We start from the raw sequence: 13,079 nt of genomic DNA on the forward strand, positions 1-13,079 counted from the left end.
GAGAAAGTAGAAAGGACTCAGATGGACGCCAGTCCTTTAATAGACCCTCACCTCGAATCTCCCGCCAGGCTCTTCATTGGCCAGATACAACCCCCTGACTGCTCTCCTCAAATGGCTCATTTAAGCATGCATACAAACCTCTGACCTTTCACCCGAGTGACCTGAGGCCTGGTTTCTGCTAAAGCTGGGGGGGGGGGGGGAGTACACCTTCAATTATGTGGAAACAAAACTCCTCCCGTTTCTTACAATTTCCCCCCTCTTATTCAAATTTTTGTTTCCACATTTTTAATACTCCCTTACTCTCTTTTTCACCTGAATTTTTCCCCTTAACCATCACCCCTTTAAGTAAATATGGGAAGGACTGATCGATGCATTGACAAATCAAAGGGGGCAGTCCCCTTTGTAAATACAGAGACTCAAAAGAAACTGATAATGCAGTTGTCCCTTTAAGATTCAAAAGTCTCTTCCCATAAGGCTATCTGGCAGGGAACAACATTGGTGAAGTCTTCTGATCCTTGATATTTGTTCCAGCCATCTCCAGCATCTTCTTCTTGCCTTCTTGTAGGAAACAGCTTTCTTTCCATTCTCCTACAAAAGTTACCTTAGCACAATTTTAAGTTACCATTTCTAATCCTTATACCCTGATCATTTTTACAAATTCAGAATTGGAATCTTGGCCAACTGTCATGTTTAAGAAATTCACATCAGAACCCAGTTTCTTATACTTTACATTAACTCACCAGGAGAATGATATTTCACTACGGAATTAACAGCAGACTCCAGCACATACATAAACACATTAGATAACCAATTCTTAACACAGTACATATAACATCACAAACTTTTAGTCATGCCATGTTTCTTTGATGGCATTTACAGGATAATACACAAGCCATTCTTCTTTTAACATTACTAATTGTAACAAAACTTTAGACAAGCATGATATTAACCAAATAACAAAATAATATTCTTACAAGTCCTTGAGCTAATTGTCTCCATACCATTTCCAAGAATATAAACTAGCCTCACTTATACAGGGCCACACACAGGAACACTAGTCCCAGTCCTATAGTAATCTAAGATGTTCCATAATCAGTTATTTTAATAGATTTGTTACTGTACTTACAAACCCTTCTGATTATAGAAATTTGCCACCAAGAGAGTAGGGACTTAGAGTAGGGGGACCATATTTTCCCCAGCTTCCTATCAACTCCAGGCAAAAGTTGTGTCAAACTGGAAGCTGCATTAAGCCAGGCCTAGTCTGCCAGGTTTCAGTTAAGGGGATCAAGTCAAGAGGGTCCCACCTTAGCACATGCAAAACAGTTGCCCTCTCAACTTTACCATGAACTCATACCTGCAGTTCATGCCTGCCCTCCCACAGGGCTGTTGGCATCTTGGGTTCAGCCTTCCTTGATATTCACACCTGGAGTTAGACTCAGAAAAACAGTCAGTTAACAGTCCCATTAAGTCTTTGAATAGCAAGTTCCAATAATTGGTTTAGCATAGCACTGTGTTCTCACATTGCTTAAGGAACATCCTTAAAGCTAGCTTTAAATAGCTTGCATGCATTTCCTCCCTTGTTTGTAAAATCTTTCCATTAAGATCATAAGTTATTGCTCTAACAATACAAATGACAGAAAACTAAGAGAAATGTTTGGTATATTGGGTTTCAGGATCCAAAAAGTTCTTCAGATAGAATCTTATAAGAAGAAATTTAATATGGCTAAACATAAACTTGAAGAGCAGGATAGCATAGGGGTCAGAGATCTGGTCCCAGGAGAAGTAAATAAGTTTTAAAATCAATTTAAAAATCAAATTACGAAATGGAGAATTGTGGGGAGATACTTGGCCATCTGAAAAAAAAAAGATCTAGGATTTTACTGCAAGCTTATTGTAATTCAATAGGCCACTAGATATACTGTTCTTTAGCACCTAGAGATACATTTGGGAATCATTTGCATTCTTATAGCAAGCCTTGGAGTGAGAATAGAAAAGGCAAAAGCCATTGAATTAGCAAAATTTTAGTGAGTGGGTGGGGGGAGAGTAATCCTCTCCTGGAGACTCTTAGTCCAATCAGGAGAATCTGGAGACTCCCTACCTGCTTATTGCAAGCATTGTGCTTTGCCCCAATTAATTCAACAGTTCTGTTGAACAAACTTTAAACTCCTCTTAATTGGTAGGTAATAAGTTAATTTCTATTTAATGTTTGTTGAATTGTCCAGGGAGCCTAGGGAGGGGGAAATCCTACTCATAACTCCCTTGGGTGAGGGAGGAATTTGTTACCTTAGTTTCTTGATCTGCCTTTGCCACTCCCTCACAAGAGATTTAAGAGCGAGGAAAGTGGCTGGTTTTTGAAAAAAGCTTTTATCCTCTACCAGAACAGAAAATCTTAAATCACGATTTTTAAAGCAATATGGACTGGTTTTTATGTCAGGGGTATAAGAACATAACAAGCAAATAGATTACCTGCAGCAATGAAATATACTATTCTAGGGGCGGCTAGATAGCACAGTGAGTAGCTCACTGGCCCTGGAGTCAGAAGGGCCCGAGTTCAAATCCAGCCTCAGACACTTGACACACTTACTAGCTGTGTGACCTTGGGCAAGTCACTTAACCCCAATTGCCCTTCTTCCCCCTCCAAAAAAAAAAAAAGCAAGAAATATACTACACAGCTGGTGCAGTTGTGAATTTTTATGGTAATTTGACAAAGCAATATGGAATTATACGAGTTACAAAATGTCTTCCAATAGACGATCCAGAACATGCTTTTGATAGTCACTTATTGCATGTGTTACTTTAGAAGCTTCTGTTTCCTCTCATGTAAAATGAAGGAGTTGGACCAGGTGATCTCTAATGATAATAGCAAGCATTTATGTCACACTTTAGGGCTTTCAAAGGTTCTCATTTGTTCTTCACAACAACTCTGTGAAGTAGGTGTTATTATTACCCCCATCTTACAGGTGAAGAAACTGAGGCAGAAAGAAGTTAAATGACTTGCCTGGGGTCCAACAGCTAGTATTTGAGGCTACATTTGAACTCAAGTCTTGTTGGCTCCAGGGCCAGCACTCTAACTGCTGTGTCACCTAGCTGCCTCTAATGTCCCTTTTAGCCCCAAGTCCTGTAATGGAGAACAGATACATCTGTTTGTTTAAAGTATTTTTAGCACCTTTATAGTAGACACAAAAAAAATATGAAAACAACACCACTGTCCAACAGTTGGGTTAAGGTCAAAGTGTCTATAATGTAATGGGATGTTACGGTGACATAGGAAATGACAAATGTGAAGACAACAAAGAAATGGGAAAAGACCTATGAAGTGACACACTGTGAAGGTTCTGGAAACTACTTAAATGTCGACTAACCCAATTTGGAACATATTCTAGATATATTCAAAGTGGGAACCTAAAATAAATAGAACGTTCTATGTAAAGTCAATAAATTATGTATTTATGTTAAATATAGAATCATAGATTTTTATTTGGAAGGGACCCTAGAAATCAACTAGCCCAACCTTCTCATTTTGTAGATGAGCAAATAGACCCAGAGAAACAAAATGACTCAACCAAAGTTCCATTCGTAGTAAATAGCACAGTCAGGAAGCCAAGCTCTTCTAACTCCAATTCTTGGGCTCTTTCTGCTACAGACTATATAAATATACAGAAGGTAATGATTTCATTTATGAGCCTTTAGTTGTGGTTTTTATATTTGAAGATTTTATTTGTTGATGGTATTCAAGGTTGTAATAAATTATAATAACAAAAAATTTTTAGTGTCAAGGACTTACTCTTTTTTCCTTAGATCCATGTAAAACACGCTACATTTCAATGACAAAGAGATCTCTCCTATGCCACTTTCCCTCTCTCCCCTCCCTTAACTGCTGGGGGCTCAAATGGGTGGGTTGAACTCAACAATGGGATTCTATCTTTGCCTCTGTGGAACGTATTAGAAAGAGTTGGGCCTTGGAATAGAGGGTAAATCTGAACCTAAGATTTGCTATTTTGTGAGGACCTATATAATTAAGTTAGTGGGGATAGAGAACTATCTTGATCTTAGAAGTTAGGCTTTCTTTTCTCTGTTTGGTCATTCAACTTTGGTCACCCCCAAAAATGGACCAGAAAGGCAGCCTGTGGAACACAAAAGGATTTGACTCAATGCTACTTAGTACTTGTGCGCCCTGGGCAAGCCTAATACTTTCAATTAATTCCACATTTTTTAGTCCTCTTGTAGACAATGGCAAAATACTAATCAAATATTTTAAAAACTTTTTATGCGTTTAATTCTCAACTTGTTTAAGTTACAGTAATGTAATCAATCAGAAGAGCCTCACAGACAAATCCCAGTAAGATAAGCTTAAAAGCAATATTTCTAACTAAGCTAATAGCTAAGCAATTATTTTGGATTCAATGTATTTGCAAACTCAAGCTCTGATATTTTTGTAAGGCAAAAATTTCATTTAATACTTAATGGATAGACCTCATCATGCTGTTTACTTTAACCATTTGTAACAATAATTTGGCTAGCAGCTACTGTGGCTGTGTAAGACCAACAGCAACCAGCATACAGAAGGCCACTAACACAAGTTTTTTTGATCTGTTTTACTAAGGAAAGTAACTTTAAGGGTTAAAAATCTCACTTTAATCAAACATACATATATAAACTCACTTAGTTCAGGAGGAAAAGCCAGCCACCTGAACTTCAGAGCAAACACAAACGAATTACAAACATACATTATAAACAGACCAAATACAAACCAACAACTGGGTTACAAGCCCCGGGGCTGCCCAGAGTCTCTTCAAGTTACACTCCACTCTTCCAGTGAATGAGAGCCCCCAAACCAAACATCTGTGTTTCTTCAAAGCCAGTGGGCTCCTTAATGGCTACCCAGAGTTTCTATACCAACACTTTTCCAGTGAGTGAGAACCCTAGAAGTCAAACCCAAACCTTGGATCTTATATACCCCTCTCAGGGCCCTGGGGCACTTGATTACCTCAGTGCTGAGAAAAATCCCATTTAGCTTGAGGGAAAGTTAATCCCTAGTACCACCACTTACAAGTCAATGACTCCTGATTACCTTAGTGCTGAGAAACATTCCAAGGCCAGATCCCACTTATTCTGCCCCATTCAAACAAAGGCCTGAATCATTAAAGGCATTTAAGAGAAGAACTGCCAAAAGTCCCACCTTAATTACTGATATACCATTTCCATCTCAAAGTATTCTTAGCAGTATTTTCTATTCCCTGAAGACCTAGATATCCATAGCTCAGGAGGGAAAAGGTCAAAAAGGTACAATGTGACCTCAGCTGACTAGGATCCAGATCCTATCTCAAGTTTTTTGTCAGTCCCTGGTGCTGGTTATAATTGTATTTGTAAAAAAAATTATACATACTGTACATTTTCCAAACCTGCGCTGGAAACACATACATGTTATGACTTAGTAAAACTACTGCAGTAGTGCCCTAAAGCTATCTTACTGTGACTATAAAAACTACCCCAGCAGACAATGTTGTGGACTTGGATAAGGGTGTGCATTTGACTTCATATACTAATTAGGGTTGATCACAGCTGTCACTGCACTCTTGTAAATTGGATTTTCACCTGTCTCCCATTTTGCATTCATTTTCTCCTTTTCAAATTCAGCAAATTCTCCTCTGTCATGAATTATCATCAGCAACTTCTAAATCAGTAATAACGAAGGCTGATCCGCACAATTCCTGCAACTACCCCACTGCTGGTTATTAATGTTTTACTTATTAATGTATTACTATTATCCACTGTATCATGTAACTCAAGCAAGAGTTGGTGATTTATGGGCAGTGAAGAAAACATTTTGGATATGTTTACATTTGCCGTCATTAGAATAGATGATTTTTAAAATTCCAAGCTGTCTCTCTTTTGCAAGACTGAGTCAGAGACTACCAGTGTGGTTTTTATATTTGAAGACTTATTTTTTGATGGTATTAAGGTTATAATAAATTATACTTATGATTACAAATTTTAGCCTCAAAGAGATGTCTCAAAGGATTTCTCCTTTTTCCTTAGTTTCATGTAAAACACCACATTTCAATGGCAAAAGTATCTCTCTACATATGTTTTAGACCTGGTTGTTGGTTAGTTTTGCTGAACTATTTTTCCTCTCTTATAAGGGATAGTCCTCTGGGAGGGGAGATATTGCAATGTTTGCTAGAACAAAAGATTTCAATAAAAATAAAACAAAAACTGATAAAAATTTTGTGCTGATCTTTCAGAAAGAAGAGCTGAAAAAGAACATATTTGTCATATTTTATCAAGGGGACCAACTGAAAAAGAAGGTCAACAAGATTTGTGAGGGGTAAGAACAGCATGGGCTTGGCTATTTCCACCCTGAGTCTATGTCAGCATTAATTGGAGAGATTTGGAGGCAAAGCGTATGTTTTATGGGGCTGAGATTTTAAGGACTACTAGAGTTTTCTGGTGACCATGCAACCCCACTTCTTAGGGCACACCCGAAAATACAACCAGTTCTTAATTACTTAATTAAATTGTGGAAATCAGTCTGAGGGAGGGTCCAGATAAAATCCACACGGAGTTCAAAACAGTTTCTTCCTCCTTCCAAATGTATCACCGGCTGCTAAGCCACTGTTTTGTCGAGGATCCCCTTTGCATCTGCTGGGCCCTATAGATCCCTTCTCAGAAAAAATGTTTTTAAATGTGTAGAATTCATGTGATTTTAAAGAAAACTCAGATATATTGAAATAAAGATGCAATTATTTTTCCATCCAAGTTCATAGGCCTCCTTGAAATCATAGATCCTATAGATCCCTTGGTAAAGAGTTCTATTGATAACCCCTGTGCCAAATGGAAGGAAAATGGACTAATTTGCATTTTCTCTTTGATTCTGTCTCTACAGAAGTAGGTTCTATTCAATTCCTGGTCATACAAAGTAACACCTAGAAGGATCGTTTATGAAATTCTGACCCCAACATGGGGCAAGTTTCCCCCACAGCCTCACTGCTTAATTTGCTCAGAGGTTTTGTGGTTTGAAAGCAGGCCATTTATGAGCTAGAATTCCAGTGGTGATTCCCAGTTATAATGAGTGAAATGGGAAATCCTTGGCCTAGGACTTGTTTCCCAGTTACCAAGGAATTGATTTTGCTCTAGGAAATCATTCATACCCCAACTCTGTAGCCACTTAAGAATTGCTTTGAAATATGGTGACTCAGTAAATGGAGTGCCGGGCCTGGAGTCAGGAAGAGTCATCTTTCTGAGTTGAAATCTGGCCTCAGACACTTACTAGCTATGTGACCTTGGTCAAGTCACTTAACCCTATTTGCCTCAGTTTCCTCATCTTTAAAATGAACTGGATAAGGAAATGGCAAACCACTCCAGTATCTCTGCTAAGAGGGGGTCATAAAGAGTGGAACATGACTGAAAAACAAATGGATAACTTTGAAAATATAGTAGAAGTTCTCTAGGATATCTTCAGTAATGCTACATGGAATGTCTTTTGGCACACAGGTTTAGGGCCTCTGTTTATCCTTGCCCTGAAGCGGCTGCTGAGCGAAGAGAAATGTTGGCCAATGTCAATGTGAGGCTGGAGGATTTAAATACTGTAAGTAAGAATTATTTTCTTTCTTAAGGGGAATGATTGTGCTGATCCCCAGGAACCTCTTTTGAGTGAGGTTCACAGCAGAGGCAGTGTGGGATAGTGGGCAGAGTGCTGAGCCCAATCCTGCTTCAGATACTCCTTGGGCAGCTCAGTGGTACAGGGGATTGACCACTGGACTGGGGAGTCAGGAAGACCCAGGTCACCCTCCGCCCAAGGGCTGTTGTGAAATTCAGATAAGATATTTGTAAAGCACTTGGCAAATGTTAAAATGCAGTGTAAAGAGCTATTATCATTAGCTGTGTGACCCTGGCTAAGACACTCAACCTCTCTATGCCTCATTTTCCTCGTCTGTAAAGTCATAGAGTTGGACTCGACTGTCCCTTCCAGCTCTAAATCCATGGTCCTGAGGTTCTGTGTTTCACTTTTATTATTGCCAGATGGTATGTAGCATCCAAAGGGAGGCACTGTGGTATATTAGAAATCACGTTCTATTTGGAGTCTTAAGACCTGGGTTGAAGTCCTTGACTCTTTCTAGTGGCTGAGTTAACAACTCTGAACCTCATTTTCCCTATCTCTAAAACGAGAATAATAAGATTTGCAATTTTTGTCTTTGGAAGGGGGAAGAAGGCAAGGCAATTGGGGTTAAGTGACTTGGCCAAAGTCACACAGCTAGTAAACATCTGAGGCCAGATTTGAACTCAGGTCCTCCAGGGCCAGTGCTCTATTCACCGTGCCACCTAGCACCCCTACGATTGGCAATATTTAGCCCATGGGGTAGTGATAAGGAGCAGATGAGGTAAGGTATGTGAACATGCTTTGTAAATTGTAAAGTACTCTATTAACATGTCAGCGATTATTTTTAGGGCCTCACTGGAAATTCAGCTGAGGTGTTCAAGGATCTTATATAACCAAAGGACAATCATGTGCCCATACTTGGAATTTATTCCATCATCACTTAGTGATTTGAGGGCCTATATATCAGCCCAAAGACAGAAACTCTTTAATCCTCTTAAATTCCAGCTCAAACAAAACAGCCGATCTCAGAATTTTAGAATCTGAAGGCCGGGAAATACGTTAGACTTCCTGTGTTCATTTTCCTTCTTCATTGAAAGTAAACTGGCCAAGAGGTAAAATAACTCACCCAATATTGCACAGCTAGTTAGTGGTGGGTAGACCCGGGACTGAATCCTAGGTTTTCTGAAGCATTGGCCAGTCATCTTTCCACTCATAATGAGGATGAAATCTAGTGAAATCTTTGTGTCTGAGGCTCCCTCCTGATTCAGAGGTTCTGGGTAACTTTGGGCATTTCTTCTCTGGCTTATTTGCTCAGATAGCATTTGGGAATTGAAGTTCTCTCAAAAGGTAGCCATCAACTTCCCTTATTAAATACTTATACGCTCTCCGGCAATCAATATCTGACTCTTTGTGACCCCATTTGGGATTTTCTTGGCAAAGATACTGGAGTGGTTTTGCCATTTCCTTCTCTAGCTCTTTTTACAGATAAGGAAACTGAGGCAAACAGGGTTAAGTGACTTGCCCAGGGTCACACAGCTAGGCTGGATTTGAACTCATAAAAATGAGTCTTCCTCACTCCAGATCTGATGCTCTATCCACTGAAGCATCTATCTGCTAGCAATGTAGTCATGGACAAGTCCCATAATCTCTCTGGGCTTTAGTTTTCTTCATCTGGGACCTGGGTCCAAATCCCATCTGATGCTTACTCCCAGTGTGACTGGACAAATCATTAGCTTCCCTGAGTTTCTTCATTTCTTTTTTTGGGGGGGGGAGGGGGAAGCGGGGCAATTGGGGTTAAGTTTAAGTGACTTACCCAAGGTCCCACAGCTAGTAAGTGTGTCAAGTGTCTGAGGCTGGATTTGAACTCAGGTCCTAGCTGCCCCCAAGTTTCTTTTCCAATATCAGGGGCTTGAGCTAGATGACCTCTTGGAGTCCATTCCAGGTTTATATCTGAATCCATGAAGGGTTTGGACTAAATGACTTCAAAAGTTCCTTTCAATTCTCTGATCCTGGGGTTGGAGATAGACTAAGACATAGACGCAGATTATGACTGACTATATATGATAAATGCCCTCTGAATCACATAAACAATATTTGTTGTACCAGAAGCGAGTGAGACACGCCACAGAGTATAAGTTTTGAATGGAGAATTTATTAGCCGGCGGCCATTGGGGTTGCTACCCAAATCAATGGCCCTGTGTTGGGGTGAAGGTGTGGCTTTTATAGGACATACGGGGTACAGAGGTTAATTATCTCCTGGAACCTACAGGCCAGGTCACAGGATGGGGGGAACAGGAACAAAAGGTCCTGACTGATCAAAAGATTCTGATAGGTTATCATTAAGCGGGATAATCTTACTGACATTCCTTGGTGGAGTCATGGAGCCCCAGGGATATCTACTAGACAGAAAGGGTCTGCCAGGTTATCCTTTAGTGGGATGGTCCTATCTATTGACATATTCACTCTAGGAGCTCAATGGAAGTCAAGATCACTTCCATGTTCCTGGTTCCCTTTTTTGGCTGGTATATAATCATTCTCTCTTTTTCTGTTTATTTGGGTCTTGTAGGTCATTACCCAAACCGAGTCACACCGTCAGCGACTGCTACAGGAAGCGGCTGCCAACTGGTACTCATGGAGCATCAAAGTACAGAAAATGAAGGCCATCTACCATGTTCTAAATTTCTGCAACATTGATGTCACCCAGCAATGTATCATTGCCGAGATCTGGTTCCCGGTGGCAGACACTGTAGCCATCAAAACGGCATTACAGCAAGGAGTTGTAAGTAGCTAGAGGGAGCAACAGACAAAGGGAGTTTTGAAGATGTCTGGGGACTTTTGCTGACCTATAAAGTACCTTTGCTTCTTTGACCACAACTCTTTGGCCAAGGTGCCAAGATCACAAAGTGTTAATGGAAAAGCTGCCATTTTCTGAGTAATGGCTCCAGGGCTCTGCTCTTTACATGGGATCACTGGAGAACACTTGGGGATGGTGGGCCTTTGAGTCATGCTGGATTTGGTGAGCAAAATTGTATCTTCTTGCATTTTCCAATCTGATAAGCATGAATTAGATGCCTCTTAATGATAGCTAATGTTTACATTGCACTTACGATGTGCCAGGAACTGTACAAAGTGCTCTGCAATTATTTCATTTGATCCTTGAAACAACATTGGGAGATACATGCTATCATCTCCATTTTATGGATGAGGAAACTGAGGCAAACTGAGATTGTACTCAGGGTCACCCAGTTAATAAGCGTCTGAAGCTGGTTTTGAACTTAGGTCTTCCTGACTTCAGGCCTCATGCTCTATCCTAGAGCTCTAACCACTAGCTTATCTTACCACCTAGCTTATCTTGCTTGATGGTAGGAGGTTTTGGTTTAAATCTAGTTTCTGCCAGACTGCCTTCTGGTTTTCCTAGGAGTTTTTATTAAATAGTGAGTTTTTCCTCAAGTTAATGGGGTCTTTGGGTTTATCTCCCCACCTCCCTATACATTCACAGTAAATATATTTTGTAAAACTAATTAATCTTGACAGATCATTGGAAAGCATTTCAAATGCCTTTGTGTATGATCGACTTTGTGTATGATTATATAGTAGAAACGTAGTCCTTCAGGATTGCTCCTGAAGGTTACTTTGGGGTTAACCCTGAGAATAGTTAAGAGCTATCATCTAAGGACTTAGACTTCAAATTTGAATGGGTGTTGAGGAAGCATACACAGAAAAGCTGCTACACATGGAGAGACCTGCCTAGAATGCACATTGGAGGTTGAGTTTACAGTGTGAGGTGTGAGAGGTGTGTGTATGTGTGTGGGGGGCAGCCTATGGGGTAATATTGACTTTTATAAACATCTAAGTGGACTTCCAGTAACCTTTGGGCCTAAGAATTTATCTAGTGATCAGCCATGAAATGGTGCCACTCCCTCCAGGGGTTACAGTAACTGGGTTTGCCTTTACTGGAAATTTTAATTTTCCCTTTCCTTTCTTTGTGATTGATATTACCGTGGCAATTGGGAGAATTTGTGGGTAGCTATCCTGCGCAAATAACCTCTGGGCACATTTATGCCCTTGTTGAAATTAAAATTCAAAACTCAGGTCTTAACTGTTTGTGGTGATATGAATCTTTTTGCATGTGTTCAGGTAGAAGCAGCAGATTGCTAAGCTGCAAAAAGTTTGATAGTGCTAGGCTCTGAGTATACAAAGATATACAAACATACATATCTCTCTGTATCTCTCTGTATCTAGACATAGATATAGATACGTATATAGCTATGTACATAAATACACATACACACACAAACTGAAGAATCTCTATCCTCAAGGTTCTACCGGAATCTTTGAAGAGCCAGGCATTCTATTGTCTGTACTTAACCTCTTGGACCACTTCTGCAATTTCCTTTGTCCTTTATGTCAAGATAGCATTTTCTCCAGTGAGGAGTTAAGTTGAAAGCAAGAGTACTGGTGACAGCACTCATGAGCACTGAGTGCCTATGGTATGCTGAGTGTTATAGGAAGAGCACAAAACCCCTGGATTGAAGTTCAGTTTCGTTAAGAAGATATTTCCTTTAAAAGATAAGTTATAATACCAGGTAACGTAAGGTAAATGACAGCTAGGCACATCAGCAGCTCCTGGGAGGGTAAAAGCACTTTGGGTTGGAGCAAAAGATGAAGGACTTGAGTTGGCTTGAGTCACAGTTAAGATCTATGATCTAGGGGCAGGTAGGTGGCCAAGTGGATAGAGCACTGGCCCCGAAGTCAGAAGGATCTGAGTTCAAATTTGGCCTCAGGCACATACTAGCTATGTGACCCTGGGCAAATCACTCAACCCCAATTGCCTCTTCTCACCCCGCCCCCCCCACCAAAAGATGGATGATCTAAAATCCAATATAGAAAATAAAACCAGAATTGTAGACTAATGTTCTCATTGAAGGAGAAGGCCGTTGGATAGTGAGGTCATTGAATGAAACTGAAGTGCCCAAGAGAATTGGGAGGAAAATCTGGGCTGTACAGTGCTGGAGAAGCAAAAGAACAAGTGGACTTATTCCTAATTCTCTTCATACAACAACCCTGAGAGCTAGTATGGCCAGGGAATTACTATCACTGTTTTATAGAAATCTGAGGCAGTTATTTACCATCAATTCACAGCAAGTGAGTGATAATAGAATTCCCTTCTGACAACTTTCCCCTTGAGATCACTGTATTCTCCTCATCTCTGTTGAATTCCTATTACTGCCCTTGGGTTAAAATATAAGTTCCTCGCTTTGACATTTAAAGCCTACCTAAATATTTCACATTATTCTTTTTCATGCGCTCTTCATTCCATCCAAATTGGCCTACTGCTGTTCCTTGAAATTGGCATTCTATCCCTGCCTCTGTACCCAACGTCCAAGATGCCTGACTTCCTCAGCCTCCATTCCTTAGAATTCTTAGGTTTCTTCCAGGCTCAGCTCAAATGCCACTTCTATTATGAAGCTTTTTCTGA

At 40.2% G+C, this 13,079-nt stretch overlaps 1 protein-coding gene across 3 annotated transcripts in view; it reads left to right on the forward strand.

The window, feature by feature from the left end:
* The window catches only part of ATP6V0A4 (ATPase H+ transporting V0 subunit a4), a 65,356-nt gene that overhangs the window by 28,466 nt on the left and 23,811 nt on the right, over positions 1-13,079 (forward strand). For all 3 annotated transcript variants that reach the window (XM_036760227.1, XM_036760228.1, XM_036760229.1), the window contains exons 8-10: positions 6,246-6,328; positions 7,495-7,588; positions 10,167-10,379. In XM_036760227.1, coding sequence (XP_036616122.1) covers positions 6,246-6,328; positions 7,495-7,588; positions 10,167-10,379 — 390 coding nt within the window. The remainder of the gene's footprint in view (positions 1-6,245; positions 6,329-7,494; positions 7,589-10,166; positions 10,380-13,079) is intronic.

Source organism: Trichosurus vulpecula, chromosome 5 (assembly GCF_011100635.1).
Source record: "Trichosurus vulpecula isolate mTriVul1 chromosome 5, mTriVul1.pri, whole genome shotgun sequence".
NCBI lineage: Eukaryota > Metazoa > Chordata > Mammalia > Diprotodontia > Phalangeridae > Trichosurus > Trichosurus vulpecula.